At 35.9% G+C, this 19,335-nt stretch overlaps 1 protein-coding gene across 9 annotated transcripts in view; it reads left to right on the top strand.

Moving 5' to 3' along the window:
* PPP1R12A (protein phosphatase 1 regulatory subunit 12A) overlaps window positions 1-19,335 on the top strand; it is a 151,215-nt gene that overhangs the window by 71,481 nt on the left and 60,399 nt on the right. For all 9 annotated transcript variants that reach the window (XM_082665353.1, XM_082665355.1, XM_082665352.1 and 6 more), the window contains exons 3-4: window positions 7,086-7,204; window positions 16,467-16,626. In XM_082665353.1, coding sequence (XP_082521479.1) covers window positions 7,086-7,204; window positions 16,467-16,626 — 279 coding nt within the window. The remainder of the gene's footprint in view (window positions 1-7,085; window positions 7,205-16,466; window positions 16,627-19,335) is intronic.

Raw genomic sequence — 19,335 nt, 5'->3', positions numbered from 1 at the left:
ATCCCACATGCCGCGGAGCGGCTGGGCCCGTGAGCCATGGCCGCTGAGCCTGCGCGTCCAGATCCTGTGCTCCGCAACGGGAGAGGCCACAACAGTGAGAGGCCCGCGTACTGCAAAAAAAAAAAAAAAAAGACAATAGGGACCAGCGTTAAGATTACAGAGATATTAATCTTAAAATTATTTGACAGAGATTATAGAGTGGCTATCACAGAAATGCTTCAACAACCAATTACAAGTATGCTTCAAACAAATGAAAAAAAGTCTCAGCCAAAAAAAGTCTGCAAAGAAATAGAAGATATGAAGGGGAACCAAATGGGAATTTTGGAACTGAAAAATCCAGTAACTGAAATAAATAGCAGATAGACTCAGCAGCAGAATGGAGGGGATGGAAGAAAGAATTGGTGAACTGAAAAACAGAACAACAGAAATTACCAAATCTGGGCAACAGAGAGAAAATAGACTAAAATAAAATGAACAGAGCCTCAGGGGCCTGTGGGAGTATACCAGAGAGCTAACATTTTTGCCATTGGAGTCCCAGAAGAAGAGAAAGAGGGCACGGCTGGAAAAGTATTTAAAGAAGTAATAAATGATGGCTAAAAACTTACTCAAACTTGGCAAAAGATATAAACCTACAGATTCAAGAAGTTTAGCATATTCCAAACAGGATAAACCAAAGCAGTTCTGAAAACAAAAGACAAAGTAAAAATCTTGAAGGCAATGAGAAAGGAACTACTATAACATTGGGGCAGGGGGCATTGCATTAAAGCAGACTTCTCATCAGAAACATGGAGACCAGAAGGAAGTGGCACAACATTTGTCAGGTGCTGAAGGAAAGAACTGTTATTTTAAAGAAAACTTTCAAAAGTTCCAGGTCAGAACTTTTGTTTGGATTCTTACTGTTATAGTTACTTTCAGCTGTTTTTTATTGTGATATAGAACTTCAAATATGAAATAGGAAAGTGCATTCCCACTAAAGATGCATAAGGTTATTTACACTGATTTTATGTTGCTCAGAGGTTTCCAAAAGAAAATAGCATTTATTTACTTATTTATTTTAATATATATTTTAATATATTTTATTTATTTATTTATTTTTGGCTGCGTTGGGTCTTTGTTGCTGCATGTGGGCTTTCTCTAGTTGTGGCGAGTGGGGCTACTCTTTGTTGCGGTACGCAAGCTTCTCATTGCGGTGGCTTCTCTTGTTGCGGAGCACGGGCTGTGTAGGCATGTGGGCTTCAGTAGTTATGGCACGCAGGCTAAGTAGTTGTGGCTCATGGGCTCTAGGGTACAGGCTCAGTAGTTGTGGCACACGGGCTTAGTTGCGCCGCGGCATGTGGGATATTCCTGGACCAGGGATCAAACCTGTGTCCCCTGCATTGGCAGGCAGATTCTTAACCACTGTGCCACCAAGGAAGTCTGCATTTATTTTTGAAGTTAATAGTACAATGTTCTCTTACCCATCTTTGAAAAGTTCAGGTAGCTTAGTTTTCATAATTTCTGTCTCATTGGATGACTTTGAGTAATTCATTTGAATTGTCAAGAAACAACTATTTCAGTGGTTTTCTGACTTTGTGGGTTTTTTTTTTATTGTGGTAAAAACATATTATTAAATATATCATCTTGGCCATTTTAAAGTGTATGGTTTAATAGTGTTAAGCATATTCACATTTTTGGGGGGCAGATCTCTAGGATTTTTCATCTTGTGATACTAAAACTACCTGGTAAACACTAATTTCCCCTCCCCACTCCCCTAGCCCTTGGTAACCACCTTTCTATTTGCTGTTTTTATGATTTTGACAACTTCAGACACTTCATATGAGTGGAATCATATAGCATTTGGCCTTTTGTGACTGGCTTATTTTGCTTGCCATAATGGCCTTGAGATTCACCTGTGTGATAGAACTTCTTTTTTAAGGCTGCACTGACGTTTCGAATTTTAAAAATTCATGTATTGAATGCATGAAAAATCCATGTATTGGTTAAAACAACTTCTTGATACTAGTTTTTCTACAGTAAATAAAACAATGTACATTAAGTTTGAACACTAAATATATTCAGCTCTTGCTGATGAAATTTCTTTCTCTTTGTCTCTTTGATTACTATGTTCTCATTAGCTTCTGATTTAAAGACAAGGGCTTTAATTAAAACATCAAATTTTTAAAATGAACTATTTCTCCTTCTCAATCTCTTCTGTGGTTTGGCTTTTGACAAAACTCAGAATCCAAGATAATTATGAGACTGTCAAATTTGTCTGCTGAATTCAGTTAACATTGAATCATTCTAACCCAGATAGAATCCTATCCATCTAATATACCACATCCAAGTTGCACCCGATAATTTGGTTAACAAGTTTTACACCTTTTATTAGATTTTTAAATTCACACATATGCAAATAATTTTGTAGAAATCCATTTGGATCATGTCTTGAATTTGAGGTTTATTAATTATCCAAAATTATTTATTGACTCCAAGCTGTAGGTTATTATAAATCTCAGTAAACCTAGCAGTTTACCATTTTTCACTTCAGTAATTTATAAAGATTTTCATCATTCAATAGGTGGCATCTCCTATGTTGACCTCTTTTGTATTGCTTAAGGACATCATTAACCATTGTTAAGCAAATAAAAGCCTGCCCTTTTTTTTTTTAAACCCTGAAGCATTCAAAAAAGTTACCCATCTGAAAAACAGCCTAATATTCTGACTTTCAGTTTGGGACTCCTGTGTGAAATCTTCATAGTTTTTTTTTTCCCCCCCCAAGAAATCTTACAGTAAATATAGTGTATTTTTCCTAATCAGCAGTCCCATGAGCTGCTTTTAATACCCCAGCCGTTTTTGTTCTGAAGGAAATCTGACCATCTGTTTTCAGTATCTCCAAGGGTCCCACAAAGTGAGTTTCTGGTATTCCAGATAGCCTGTATTTTGTTTCACATTATCTTAAATATTGCTTTCTAAGTGTGATGATTTTGCATGATGTGATAACAGATAGAATTTAATTTTATTTTTAGACATTAACTCATTTAAACATAACACAGCCCTGTAAGTTATCTATAAGCTAGGTTTCAAATGTTTTTAAGTTAATGAATATCACACAGCTGTCAAGAAACAGAGGTGGGAACCAAACCCAAAGTCTGCAGAATTTAAATGTTTATGCTTTTTTTCACCCAACCAATCTTTGAATGGCTTTTTGAGATTATTCATGGTAAATAAGAATTAATGCCATGGGGTTTTATTTATTTATTTTATTTACATTTGCAAATAATAGTTCTTGAGTCATGGAGAGGTTTGTGAATTGTATGCATACATATTTATACCTAAACTTTTGGCTCAGGGATTGCTCCAGGCCCTACTTCCTGCCCACAGTTTTCAGAACTTTACTCTTGTTAGTTTCTCTTAACATCCTTCTTGTTTATATAAATTTTGGATTGTCTCATTTTGGCTTTGACCTGTTATTTCCTTGAGACTCTGCTTCCCTCTGCTAGCACTGCAGCCACTCTGAGGTCTTCCTTTTATTCTGTCTTTACATCCTGTGAATGATTTCTAATACCTAAGCAAAATATACGTGGTTTTATGTAAATATCTCTGATTGTTTGAGATTTTGCCTAGCAGAATACGTACATATTCCCCTGGAGCATAGCACAGGTTCTACTCCAATAATATCTTATTTTTTTTTGGCTCCAGATTCATTTATTTATTTATTTGTAGTATATAAATGTTCTTCATTAGTTTTATATTACATTTTTTAAAACTGTGAAACAGAAAAAGTTTCTTCAATTCAAATATGACTTCTGTTTGTAGAAGTCCCCGTGAAGATCATAAAAATTGTTTTGCACAAGGAGAAATGTTTATAACATATCATTAATTGTAAAAATACCAGGCTACAAAATGGCATGGTAGCCATTTTTGTGGTCTAATATACATACACAAAATAAACTTGCTGCAGAAAACCAGGATAACAAAAAAATCCCCCCCCCCAACGAAAACCCCAGCTAATACAAATCCCTCCTAATGTGGGACTTCCCTGGTGGTCCAGTGGTTAAGCCTTTACAATTCCACTGCAGGTGACGCGGGTTTGATCCCTGGTCCGGGAACTGAGATACTACATGTTGCACAGTGCGGCTAAAAAATAAAATTAAAAAAATTAAAAAAGCAAATTCCTCCTAATGCTACCTCTGTTAACTTTGTAGTGTATATTCTTTCCTTTTTCTATCTTTCTCTTTCTATGTGTGTGTGTCTTGTAAAAGTTAAATCTCCACACAGATATCAATAGCTAGTCGGTAAAGTTCTTCTTAAAGCAAAAGATTGACAGACCTGACTTCATACAACCTTTAAATTTCATTCAAATACAAAATGCTGTAAGAAAAGGTTTGCTTTTTTTTTTAATGTGGTAACAATATGGAAAAAATATTTGCAGCACATCTATTTGTCAGAAGGAGGGAGTAACTTATTTTTTTGTGTATCATTTATTAGTACTACCGTCCATCTATCACAGACAAGTCAAGAACTTCAGTGTATCATAGACACCTTCCTCGCCCTCGCTTCTCATATCCAGCTGATCTCTAGTATCTCGTAGATATCTCTGGAATTTATCCATTTCCTCCATCAAATTCAAGCTTCCAACATAATTTTTGTCTATGCTGCAGTAGCTCATTAGCTGGTCTGACTACTTTCATTCTTTCTCCATTCTCATTTATTTTCCATACTTCACAAAAGTGATCTCTTTGAAACACATAGTTGATCATTTACAGATCTTACAAAATAAACATTCACTGACTTTGGGGTGTACCTGACATATTATATAGAGATTGATTCTTTCATTTACTCTCAGGAGAATGAACCAAACCCTTGTCTAGCCATACACACTTCCTGTCACAGGTTTTTGGTGCCTTTTGTTCTCTCTCCTGGAACATACTCTCCTTCCATTGTGTTTGCTAGTACCTATATATTGTTCAGAGAATCCTTTTCTGACCTTACTAAATAAAATTATTCTGTTATTCACTTGTAGACATAACTCACTGTTATAAGACATCAAAGTTTTACATGTATTTAGGGAATTAATCTAGCTCTCTTTCTAGATTATAAGATCTTTGAGGGGAAGATCTGCATTTGTTTTTGCTTACTGTTATATGCCTGACATGTAACATAGTGGTAGATACATAGTAGACACCTGTCTCAGTCAGCTTTGGCTGCTGTAAGAAAATGCCGTAAACTGGGATGCTTAAACAACAGACATTTGTTTCTCACAGTTCTGGAGACTAGACAGTTCAAGATCAAGGTGCTGGCTAATTCTGTGTCTGGTGAGGGCTCTTTTCCTGACTTGCAGATGGCTGCCATCTTGCTGTGCCCTCCATGCAGAGAGACAGTGAGCTCTACTCTCTTCCTCTTTAAAAACATTAATCCCATCATGGGTTCTCGAACCTCTACCTCATCTATACCTAATTACCTCCCCCAAACCCTACCTCCTAATAGCATCATATTGGTGGTTTGGGGTTTCAACATGAATTTTGGAGGAGCACAAAACCATTCAATCTGTAACAACACCCCATAAGTATTTGTTGAGTTAAGGCACACATTAAAAATACAAGCAAAAGAAGTAAATAAGAAGTTCACAAAAGGAGAAAATACAAATGCTAGTGAACATATCCGGATTTTTTTCAAATTTGTGTGTAATCAGGAAAGAAAACAATGATAAGATGCTGTATTCTCATCACGTTGAGAAAAATTTTAAAGATTGATAATGTCAAATGTCCATTTAAGAACACATCCATTAGGAGGATGGCATTAAATAAAAGTATGATCCAGCCATATTGTGGAATATTTTTCAGCTATTAGAAGGCAAGTGTTGCACTCCAGTACATTTAAAGTAATCCCATTAATTTTTGTTTTACAAAAAGAACCTCAAAAGTGACTGTATATATTTCTTTATAGACACACATATAAATTCATAGTAAAGGTACCAGAAAGATATTTGCCATGCTGTTGATAGTGTTTATCTCTGGGGAGGGAACATGATAACAGAAGGAGAGATATAAGGGAGTTTTTTCTTTTTTTCTTCTTTTTTTAAAACTCTGAGGGCTTTTTGTCCTTCACTGTTTTGATAATGTGAATATTGTCATGTAGCCTGTAAAAAAATATATATACAAATAAGAGTTAGATTGATTAGGAACATCGGAAAAAAGGGAGCCATTCTTTATATATAGAAAAGTAAAATCAGGGATGCCAAAAGAACATGGCTTAATCTGGAACTACAAACAGTTCCATATTGTTGGAGTCTGAAGTGTGATACAAGAAGGAAGAGGAATGAGGCTGAAAAGAAGACAAAACCAGATCAGTAAGGGCCATGTAGGTATATTTTCTCCTAGCGTGGACAACCATTCAAAGAATTTTAAGTTGGAAATTGACTCTGGTTGTGTTAAATAGATGATTCTGGGAGATGTGCAGTTGGCATAGTGAAAGAGATTCGCAACCATTTTGTATCCGGATCCCTTTGTCAGGTCTGATGAAGCCTGTGAATATGTTCTTAGTATTGTGTTTTGGATGCATAAAATAAAATACTGAGTACAAAGTATGTATGTGCTTCTTTAGTAACACATTAAATAAAAAGACTCAGTAGTTGGTCTAATAATTACCTTAATTTCAAAATAGTGATGAACATACACGGTATTTTAATATATCTGTATCAGCTGAATGACCTTCTGAATTATGCCCATGAGCCCAAAGTTAAGAACTTGCTTATGGCATGAGACTGGGAGCATGAAGTTCAGTTAGGAAATTAGTCAATATGGCGATAATGAAAAATCTTAATGGAGACAGTCTGAAATAATTCTATGAAAGACTTTGTAATTATTTTAAAATAACATTTTTGTTTTAGTTAATGTGTGTAACTTATAGAAAAATTTTAGGAAATATAAAATTTTAAAAAGGAAAGAAAACATTTTTTATGGTAGTTTCTTAAAACTTAAATAATACCTATGCTATCCTTGGTTTTTATTGCTGCTCTTGCATAGGAGCTTGCCTCATTAGCTATGCATTCAGTCTTATTTTGATGATACCGTCATTGCTTAATTCTCTTCCCTTTAATTTTACAGGTTTTTGATTGGTCAGGGAGCACATGTAGGTGCTGTCAACAGTGAAGGAGACACACCTTTAGATATTGCTGAGGAGGAGGCAATGGAAGAGCTACTTCAAAATGAAGTTAATCGGCAAGGTAATGTAACCAACCTAGATGTAAAATATGTTTAAAACTGTTGTGTAAAGAACATGATACTTGACTTTTTCAATAAATGATTGTTGACATTGAAGGGCAATCTTAATTTGAGTGGAAAGAAAATCAGTTTACTTAACAGTATGTGAAGTAAGGTTCTACTTGAAAAAATATATGATTCTTAACTCTACGTCTTTTTAATGTTTTTAAAGTTGAAAGAAGTATCATGAGTGGTAGGGTAAGGCATAAAATTATCTGTCAATAAAAGCTTTGGAGAGAAGTAAAACAGGCAAAGGGGATAAGGAAGTGTATGGGGTGAATGAGACACATTGCAAACTTAAAGAGTGGTCAAGAAGTTGTCACTGATAAGGTGGTATTTAAGCTAAGGTCTTACTGGGGTGATGGAATGAATCATGTAGGTCTGGGGAAGGAACATTGCAAACAGAGGAACCAATGAATTCAAGGATGGGAGGGTGCCTGGTGTTTTCAGAGAAGCAGCGAGTGTGACCAGTATGACTGAAGCAGGCAGAACAAGGAAGAGGCTGGAAGGAGATGAGGTCAGAGAAGTAGCAGTGGACCATATCACATAGGGCCTTGTGGTCTGTTGGAAGGATTTTAGCTTTTAACCTGAGTGAAACAGTGAGCTAGTGGAGGGATTGAGATAGAGGAGTGACATGATCTGACTTGCTTTAGAAAGGATCTCTGGGGCTATTGTGTTGAGAATAGATTATAGGAAGGTAAGGGCAGAAGTAGGAGAATGGCAAGGGCAGGAGCAGGGTGGTAGTAGACAAAGTGATGAGAAAAGATTGGATTTTAGATATATTTTGAAGGTTTGGCCAAGAAGATTATTGAGTGATTAAAACTACAGTGTGTAAGAAAGAAGAAGGCAGGGAAGATTCTAAGATTTTTGGTTTGAGCCACTAGATGGGTGAAGTTTTTATGAGAGGTGTGAATGTTGTGGGAAAAGTAAGTTTTGTAGGGAGAGTTCAGGGGTTCATTTTTCAGACATGTTAAGTTTGTTTTGCCTATTAGGTATCCAGGCAGTTGAATATGTCAACAGAGAGAGGTACAAGCTGGAGATAAATTTGGGAGATGTCAATTTATAGATGAGGAACGATTGCGTATGCGTAGAATTTCTTTCAGGAGTGATGAGTGTTCTAAAACTGTTTGTGATAGTGGTTGCACAGCTCTGCGAATTTACTAAAACCACTGAATTGTATACTTTAAATAATATGTGAATTATATCTCAATAAATATAAAGCTGTATTATACTGCAATTCCTCTTCTGGGCATATAACCAAAGAATTAAAAGGAAGGTTTCAAAGAGATTTTTGTACACCCATGTTTATAGCATTATTCACAATAACTAAAAGATGGAAGAAAACCAAGTGTTCATCAATGGATGAATGAATAAACAAAATGTAGTATATACTTAGAGAAAATGCTGCTCAGCATTAAGAAGGAAATTCTGACATATGCTACAGCCTGGATGAACCTTGAGAACATTATGCTATGTGAAGTAAGCCGGTCACAAAAAGGCAAATACTGTATGATTCCACTTACCATGAGGTACCTCAAGTACTCAAAATCATAGAGAAAGTGGAATGATGGTTGTCAGGAGCTAGGAGGAAGTGGGAATGGGGACTTGTTTAATTAGCATAGCATTTCAGTTTTGCAAAATGATAAGAGTTCTAGACACTGATTGAGCAACAGTGTAAATGTACTTAATGCTACTGAACTGTCTACTTAAAATGGTTATTAAGATAGTAAATTTTGTTATGCATATTTTACTACAACTTAAAAAAACTAATATATATATATTATATATATAATATACAACTTTAAAAAACATATATATATATACACACACACACACACACACATATATATATAAATTACTGTGTGATTTCCACTATATTATGTCTAGGCAGTGATTAAATGGGTATTATCAGAAGAGAACTGTGTTTTCCTAAGGTATGGGATATTGGTTCAGAAGGTTGACTCCAGCTGAAATGTGGTTCATCAGGAAATAAAAGCAGAGAAATAGAAGCTAAGTCAGTTCCTTGAAAAGAGATTTTTATTCCTTGGGATTAAGAAAATTCATAATGACTACCTGGTTGTTAAAAAAAAAAATCTTAGGCACTGAAACTGAAGAAATATTTAAATGCCTAAATAGAGTTGAGGCATTGTAACAAGTGGCTGAAGGTACCTGGAGCTCAGGAGAAACAAGGCACACATTAGGAAACTAGTCGTAACTGGAACTTGGATAGATACACGGAAGAGCTTTTAACAGCTGTGTCCTAAGCAAGCAATTTTGGAGTAATAGGATCTTCAAGACTTGAAGAAGCTGGAAGAATGGGTATAAAGTATCAACCTGGATGAAGAGTCCCTTATCTGTCCAGCTTGCCCTGGTGAGTGCCCAGATAGATAGCAACAATATTGTTTAATAGTAGTTAGCAATTATTATGAACTGGGAAAGGGATGGATATGTACTGAAAACTTCTTGTCTTTAGTTTCCTTCTATATATAAAGGAAACTGTTAGCAAGGCTGATTTTAGTTGTAATGATTCATTCAGTTTTGATTAAGGTGCCAGCATATGTTCTGAGTGCTGGGTATTTTTTTTTAAGAGACACACTTTGTTCTTAAGGATTTCACGGTGTATAGAAGTGACAAGTATATAAACAGAGCCCCACAATGCAGTGTGCTATGTGCTAAAATATAGGTAGGAACAGAATGATGTGGGAGAACAGAAAAGCCTATGAGTAACTGTTTGCAGTAGTCCGGAAGGGTTTGAGAGATGACATTTGAGAGGGAATTTACTTGGCAAAGAAGGGGGGTAGTGGACAAAAAAGGCATGTGAGACAGGGGTATCAGCATGTGCAAAGAAAAGGAATTGGAGACATAGCATACGTGGAGAATTCATTAGAATTGGAATGGAGTAAAAAGTAAGGATGGAATTAGTATGAGGTTGAGGCTCGAGAAGATTAGGCTGGAGCCAGATGGTGGACATCTCTTTTGTAGGCATTAGACAGATGCAACAGAGATCCCCAAGCAGGAAATTAACCTGATTGGATTTGGTTTTTAGTAATAAAGCAGCTGATGGTAATCTGGAGGATGCATTAGAGTGGGGGATACATGGTGGCATGCCTTTCTTGAAGAAGATTCTTCACTTAATCCAGGTGAAAGATGAAAAGGGGCAAAATGGTTACACTTAAGATGGAAAAGAGCAAAGAGCCAGGACTGTTTTCAGAAAATATTAAGGTAAAATTAAAACAGCTTGGTGGAGAATTGAATGTGGAGATGAAGGAAGAATTGAAGCAAGCTAATTTGCCTCCTGAAGTTTCCAGTTTAAGAAGTGATGACTGGATAAATTCACTCGGGAAAATGTGGGACAAAGCAGGAACGGATTTAGAGAGTGTATGAGTTTGTTTTGGGATATATTGAGTTTGGTTGCTAAAGCACATCTAGATGACAGTGTTCAGTGCACTGTTGGAATTTAGGAAATGTCAGGATGGAAAATGTAAATCTGGGAAAATAATAGGTGAGGGGAAATTCTAGAAAATAGTATATAGTATGACCCTGAAACTGAAAAGTAAAGAGCTGATACTAAAAATAATAACTAACTCTTACTAAATACCGATTGTTTGCCAGGCATTGAGCAAAAGGCTTTACATGCATTATTTCATTTCATTCTCACAGCAATTCTAAGAGGTTAATACTACTGTCACCCCATTTTACAGATGAGAAGCTGAGGCACAGTGATTTGCCCAAGGTCATACATGTAGGAAGTCGTGCTGTATGTAGTTCAGTCCCAAACAGTGTAGCAGATACCTTGAGCCCACACTCTTCATCACTGTACCATACTACATTTTATTAGGAATATCTCTTAGAAAATATTTCATGATATTCATTTTATTCATATAATGGGAATACATGAATTTATATAGCATAACTTTATTCCAAAGAAACAAAAGATAGAGGCATCTCTAATAGAGTTTAACATTTATAAAAAGAGCACCCTAAATATATCTCTCGTAATGACAAGATTTCTCAAATTATTTATCCTGGTATGAAAGTTATTATTTAATATTTTAAAGTTCTTTAATCACTCTTTTGGCTCTTATTTCTTATTCTAATATATTTGATTAACAACTAGTCATGCTTGAGTAGATTGCCTTTGAAAGTAGTAATGATTGAATAGTAGATGAAAGTATTTCTGGTTTATGTTTTAATGCAATTTTCTTTATTTAGTGTGGGACACAAGTCAATTTTTGTATTTCTTAGCTAACAAAATTCCAATTTGATTTTATTTTTTCTTACCTATGAGAATTGGCTACATTTCAAGCTAACATTTACTGTTGTTGGGTTTTTTTGTTGGTTTTTTTTTGTTTTTTTTTGTGGTACGCGGGCCTCTCACCGCTGTGGCCTCTTCCGTTGCGGAGCACAGGCTCCGGACGCGCAGGCCCAGCGGCCATGGCTCACGGGCCCAGCCGCTCCGCGGCACGTGGGATCCTCTCGGACCGGGGCACGAACCCATGTCCCCTGCATCGGCAGGCGGACTCTCTACCACTGCGCCACCAGGGAAGCCCTACTGTTTTTTATAGCAGTGACAGATGTTAAATAGTCTAATCACTTTATTATATCACACCCAATTTAGTTCAATATACATTGTTTTCGTTGTTTAAAAACCTTGCAATTATAGGTGGATTAAGGACCAGTTAAATTCATTATAAGATCTTCTTCCTATTAGACCACAGTGCAGTTAAAGAGAAGCAGAATCATAGACTTTTAGAACTGATCATGATAATTAACACCTTAGTGCTTATTCCTCATCTAAACACTTCACAGATAATATTAATTAATTTAATCCTCACAACATTGTGGATAGGTATATACTTCCATTACTCCTATCTTACAAATAAAAGAACTGAATATTAGTGTAGATTTTGTCTTGCCCAAGATAATAGAGCTAGTAAGTGGCAAATCAGGGATTGAAACCCAGCAGCCTAGGTTCAGGTCTGTGTTCTTAACCCATTATACTAATATTCAAAGAAGTTATGGCTTTCTCAAAGGTTGCTAGCCTAGTTAAAGCACTGGAATTAGAAAACAGGTATTGTAATACATAGTCCAGTGGGGTTTAAACAAAAATTAATGGTCTATTGCTCTAATCAGTGGTATTTTTGAAAGATTTCAAGAACAAGAGTGTTTTTTTTTCTAACTGGATTTTCTTAAGCATAAGAAATTTCTCTTCACATGTACTTTAATTTTAAACTTGAGTTGTATTTATATATAATTCATATAAAGGCACAATTTGGTGGCAGCAGAGGGTAACTGCTTTGTAATTAGGTGAAGATAGCATGAAATTAGATAAATCCAGAAGAAATAGCTGTTTTTTTTTGTTTTTTTTTGTTTTTTTTTTTTGAAGTAGCTGTTTTTTTATTTCAAGTCCAGAGGAAATTTAGAATAATAAAAGACAATAAAAGTCAGACTATTTGATAAAGAGAAAAGGGATAACGATAATAAAGATGTTCATGTATTAAAAGACATGGTAAAAAAAACTAAGCATAAGAAAATAAAATAAATCAGTCTGAGAAAGGTCATTTAGTAGAAAGATTATTCTTAATGTATTAACAATTACAGCTTTATAATTTCTTTTATGAATAACATTAGAAGGCATTTTAAATAAGATGGGCTGATTATCTTTTGAAAGGAAATTTATATATGTATAAAATTGCATTATTATAGAAATGGTGATACTTTGTAATTAAAGATTATAATAGGTTTTGTCCGTTACATATATAGTGTATATAATTGTTTTTATAAAGTCTATTTGGAAAACTTTTTTGCAAGTTTCTTTCAAATGTAGTAATGAGGGACTTCCCTGGTGATCCAGTGGTTAAGAATCCGCCTTGCAACACAGGGGACGTGGGTTCAATCTCTGGTCACGGAACCAAGATTCCACGTGCCATGGGGCAGCTAAGCCTGCATGCTGCAACTACTAAGCCCATGCGCTCTAGAGCCCATGCACCACAGCTACTGAGCCTGTGCGCCGCAACTACTGAGCCCGCATGCCACTACTAAGACCTGACACAGCCAAATAAATAAATAAGTAAATATTTAGGAAAAAAAAGAAAAATTCAAGAGAATAGTTGGTTCTAGCACCAAGAGCAAACATTTGGGGGAAAAAAATGAGATCTCTAGTTTGAAGATGACTTTACCTGCACTTCTGTAATCTCGGGATTTTAAAAATGTTTTTCAGTCATGGCCTACTTTTTTGAGATTGAGCTTCAATTGAACAGTTTAGTTGTATGTTGAATAAATGGTAATTTACTAAGCAAGCAAGGTAAGGATACATTCCAGATAGAGGATACTAGCTTGCACAACAGCACAGGCACATGATGTACTTGATCTATGTGAAGATCTATATGGTTAGAACACTGGGTGATGATAGAGGAGAAAGACTAGAGATTAAAAATGCATTGAGACCAAATCATAAAAGGCTCTGTCTGCTACACTAAAGAGCTTGAGCTTTGTCTTGTAGGAGGTGAGCAGTCATTGACAGATTTTTATAGAAAAGAGAGATGATTGTATTTTGCTACAGAAAAACCAGTCTGGCGATGATGTGAGGAATGACTCAGAAGGAACTGAGGAGAATGAATTAAGGGCCAGCTGTAGTCGTCAAAGTGTGAGAGACATAAGACGAACTAAAATAGTGATTAGGGGCCATTAAGAAGACATTTTAGGAAAAGAAGACATTTTAGGAATGGCAACTCAGAATCTGCTGACTAATTGGATGGAGGCTGTGGATAAGGCAAAGGGAGGGATTAAGGGTGACTTCCGGGTTTCTGGGTAAGTATTGGAACCTAATATAGGAAATATAAGACAGACAGCAAGCAGATTGGCTAGGGAAAATTGAGATAAGATTTTAGCATTGAGTTTGAGGTGACTGTGTTATATCATTGTATTATGTATTATATTACATCCCTAGTTTTGACCTCTTCTCTGTTCTCCAGACTCAGATATCCAGCTAACTCCAATTAGATGTCTGTTAGTGCATTTCAAACTTCACATTTCCGAAATTGAAAATTTAATTTTTCTAGTTGCTCAGGCTAAAAACCTTTGATTCATCCTTGACTTCTCTTTTTCTCCTACATCCAAACTAACAGCAAATTCTGTTGGTTTGCCTTGAAGAATGCAGAATCTAACCTCTTTACTACCTTCACTGCTACCACCCTGGTTCAAGTTACCATCATCTCTTGCCTGAATTATTGTTATAGCCTCCCAGTTTCTACCTGTTTTTACTCGTAACTTTTCAGCTTAAGTGATCCTCTTAAATTGAGTGGGATGTTGTCACCCTGCCCCCCGCTCATTGTCCTCACTACTCTATAGACACCCTGCCTTTTCCTAATCAGAAGAACATTCCAAGCAGGCTTCTACCTCAGTGCTTAATACAGACAGTCCCTGACTTATAGTGGTTCAGTTTAACGATTTTTCAACTTTATGATGGTTTGAAAGCAATGCACATTCAGTAGAAACCATACTTCAGATTTTGAGTTTCGATCTTTTCCCGGGCTAGTGATATGCAGCACATATTCCCTAGTGACGCTGGTCAACAGCAGCAAGCTGCAACTTCTGGTCAGCCACGTAATCATGAGGGTAAACAACCAAACTGATACACTTAAACAACCATTCTATACCTATGTGACCATTCTGTTTTTCACTTTCAATACAGTGTTCAGTAAATTACATGAGATATTCAGCGCTTAATAATTTATTTATAAAACAGGCTTTGTGTTAGATGATTTTTCCCAACTGTACGCTAATGTAAGTATTCTGAGCGTGTCTAAGGTAGGCTACATTAAGCTATGACAGGATAGGTATATCATATGCAGTTTTGACTTAGGATATTTTCAACTTTTGTTGTAACCCTATTGTAAGTCAAGGAAGATCTGTAGTACTTCCCTCTGTCTGGAATATTCTCTAAGATTATGGTATGACTGTCACTTTATTTCTTGCTGTAATGTCACCTTATCAAAGGGACTGTTCTTTACCAACCTATATAAAATAACAACTCTTTCTCATTACCTTCTATACCTTTACTCTGCTTTTTTTTTCCTTCACAGATGTATCATCTGCCATGTAATAGGTTCACTTCTAAACCCCTAACACCTAATAAAGTACCTGACATATAGTAGAGACTCAGTACATATTGACTGATTGATTGATGAATGAGTGAATGAAAAATTCCAGCCAGCCAATTGGATACATGGATATGAATTATAGAAGAGATCTTAGCTGAGGAGTTGTGTGTATGTGTAATTGTTTTTTACTCATGTATTTATGTATTCATCGTTCATTCAGTAAACATTTACTGATCCCTTTTACTTTGTATCAGGTATCCATCCATATGGTGGGGATACAAGATAAAAAAGCAGTATATTTACCTTTTTTAATAAGCTCGTTGTCTTCTGGAGTATAAATGCATCATGGTATGTGCTATTTATTAAATAACCAGCATTTGAAGCCATAAGATAACATGAGATCACTGAGGAATTTCAGGATTATCATTTCTATTTTAATTTTTTTCTCAGGATGTTGAGCGCTTTGAAGGTCGTGTCCCTTTTTGAATTCTCCCCACTCTTATCATCTCAACCTAGCGTAGCGCTTAGTGCTCTTAAATGAATAAACATCTATATAACTTACTAAAATTATAAAACTGATACTGATGGTATGAACAGTGTACTATGTTGGAAAAAGAAAGGGGTGTTGGTAGAAAAATAATCTGATTTAAGGTCTATTCAATTTTAGATGAGGACAGGACCTCCAAGTTGAAGTGTTCAATAAACATTTGTACCTACTAGGCTAGAGTACAGATAACTGGTCAAAGCAGTGGATAAAAATTTGAGACTTAAATACATATGATTGTTTAAAACAACAAACTTTTTTTTTAGACCAAAGGATGGGGAATACCTTGGGGAGTATTCAAATCTTCAAAAACAAAAGGAATAAGCAGAAAAGGTAAAAAGAAAGCCAAAATAATACTGTAGGGCAAAAATTAAATAGTCAATAGAGAATGCTAATAAAATATCTACAGTATTCCTACATTTCTTTATTTAACCAGCTTGTTCTAAGCAGCCCATTTTTCAAAAATATAATTTCACTTTTAATTTTCAATTAAACTTGGAATGTTTTGGATAATTTTATTTCCAAACAAAAACATTTACTATAGAGAAAAAAATGAAAAAAAATATTTTATTTTATCAGGGGTTGATATAGAAGCAGCTCGAAAAGAAGAAGAACGAATAATGCTTAGAGATGCAAGACAATGGCTAAATAGTGGCCATATAAATGATGTCCGGCATGCAAAATCTGGAGGTACAGCACTTCATGTTGCAGCCGCTAAAGGCTATACAGAAGTTTTAAAGTAAGTATTGCTTCTTACAGTTGTTTTTCTGCTTTGATTTGTTTTCTTTATTTCACTTTTCCTTTTTTTAAGATACCTGCTAACATTATTTTGAAACAGCTTTTGTAAGTTATTTAATGTCTGTCTATAGGGAGAAAGAGAAAACTACCTTGAATGTTATTGCTTTATTTCTAAAGTTCTTTCTTTCACTCTCAAATTTTGAGTATTCTACTGTTCTTCCATTGCAATTTTCCAATAAGTGAAATTTAAGTGTCAGACAACCATTATATGTTACCTTCTGGCCTAGTAAATTATTAGAGTCACTTTGAGATTCCCAGATAGGTTAGCTCTGGATACAGAGACTAAGAACAATGTTGTGTATAAACATATTATCAAATTCTGAGAGCTTGATTCCTACTGATTGTTTATTTACATGTAACTTATCTGATTTTGTTTTAGATTTTCACTACATGAACACTGGAATTCAGAGTGCTGTTAGCATAATATTAAATATTAAACCATAAGCAACTTAGACGATATAGGGTTATATACTGATCAACAAATATCTTTGGGGCAAAGCTCCTTTATGTCACAATAAATTTGTGTTTTGGTTTTTACTTATGCAGTGCAAAGGTGTTGGCAACTGTATGGAAAAAACAATTCAGTGCATAACTTTTGTTATATCTATGTGAAGGCTAATAAGACTGGCCCTCAGCAAAATCTACTGCGCCCTCTATTTTACCTTTGTTCCACTTTGGTTTCTTATATCAATCCCTTCTCCTTATTCCCTCTCCTCAGTAAAAACAGTGAAGAAGTTTAAGTGGGTCAGTTATTCCGGGTTTCCTCCTATTTCAATCCCTACTCACTTCAGTAATTTAAGCCTTCTCCTAGAATAGTACAGTTAACTTTTTTTTAAATTAATTTATTTATTTACTTTTGGCTGTGTTGGGTCTTCGTTGCTGCACACGGGCTTTCTCTAGTTGCGGTGAGCAGGGGCTACTCTTCGTTGCAGTGCGCGGGCTTCTCACTGCAGTGGCTTCTCTTGTTGCGGAGCACTGGCTTTAGGCATGTGGGCTTCAGTAGTTGTGGCACGCGGGCTGTAGAGCACAGGCTCAGTAGTTGTGGTGCACGGGCTTAGTTGCTCTGCAGCATGTGGGATCTTCCCGGACCAAGGCTCGAACCCGTGTCCCCTGCGTTGGCAGGCGGATTCTTAACCACTGCGCCACCAGGGAAGCCGCTACAGTTAAGTTGTAATTAGTTTCCTTGTCCCATCTGTTTCTCTCTAATCCAAAATTTTTCAGACTTTCAAACCCCATCAGAGTGGGTCATGAAATGAACTTAGTGAGCTGTGAACAGCATTTAAAAAGAAAAAAATCGAAAATATCAAAGAGTGTTGCATATGGTAAAGGTATTTTGTTTCTTAAAATTCTTGTTTCTATAAACATATATATGAGTACTGGATTGCACTGTGAAATAGATTTCTAGACTGCTTCCAAGTGGTCTTTGTAATTCAGTTGTCCAGGCTCTTAAAATCCTTCATTAAGATTCTCAGCAGGAATTGGGATGAATTTTAAACTCCTCAGCTTAGCACATAAGACCATTAGTCATCTGGCCATTGGTTCCTCTTTCAAGCTAAGCTGCTACCATTGCTCCTCAGGCATGCATGATTCCAGCTGTATATATCTACTTGAAGTTCTTTCATGATGCCTTAATGCCTACTCTTGTTTCTATCTAGATACCTTCATTCACCATCTCTTCAACTTGGAAGCAGATTCCTTTCTATCCTTTGACTCAGTTCAAGGCTCTTAAGCCCATGAAAAAGAAATGCTCAACTTCATTCATAATAAGTGCAGATAAAGCTACAGTGAATTATCATTTTTCATCTATCATATTGGCAAAGATCAAAATGTTTGGCACACTGTTGGCAAATTTGGGGAAGGGCACTCTCTTACATTATTGGTGGAAGTATAAATGACTATTGAGCAAATTTTATCAAAGTAACAGTTATTCTTTGGCTTAGCAGCACTACCTCTAGGAATTGTTTTTTTTTTTTAATTTATTTATTTATTTTATTTTTGGCTGCGTTGGTTCTTTGTTGCTGCGCACGGGCTTTCTCTAGTTGCAGCGAGCAGGAGCTACTCTTCTGTGCGGTGCACGGGCTTCTCACTGCTGTGGCTTCTCTTGTTTCAGAGCAGGGGCTGTAGAGCGCAAGCTTCAGTAGTTGTGGTGCACAGGCTTAGTTGCTCTGCAGCATGTGGGATCTTCCTGGACCAGGCTTGAACCCATGTCCCCTGCGTTGGCAGGCATATTCTTAATCACTGTGCCACCAGGGAAATCCCTAGGAATTTTTTTTACAGATATTCTCACTCACATAGGAAATAAGGTATGTGCTAGCAGCATTGTTTGTAATTGGGGTAGGAGAATGGTTGAATAGATCATGATACATCCTTTCACTAGAATACTCTATAGTGATTAAAACACTACTTATAGATATGGAAAGAGCACTAGGATATGTTAAGAACTATGCATCATTTGTGTTTATGTTTTAAAACTTTAAGTTGTATTTATTTATATATGCATAAAATCTCTCTGTAAGGATCTAATCAAAAGTAGTAGTATGGTTATCTCTGGGGCAGGGAAACTGGTTGGCTAAAGGTCAGCAGTGGGAAAGTGACTTTGCTATCTAGCCATTTATTCTTTTTTAGTTTTGAAATTTGTGAATATTTTACT

This window comes from Grampus griseus, assembly GCF_964374135.1.
Source record: "Grampus griseus genome assembly, chromosome: 11".
NCBI classification, from domain to species: domain Eukaryota; kingdom Metazoa; phylum Chordata; class Mammalia; order Artiodactyla; family Delphinidae; genus Grampus; species Grampus griseus.
Note: the sequence above shows the minus strand (reverse complement) of the source record. Positions and strands in the feature narration are given on the sequence as shown.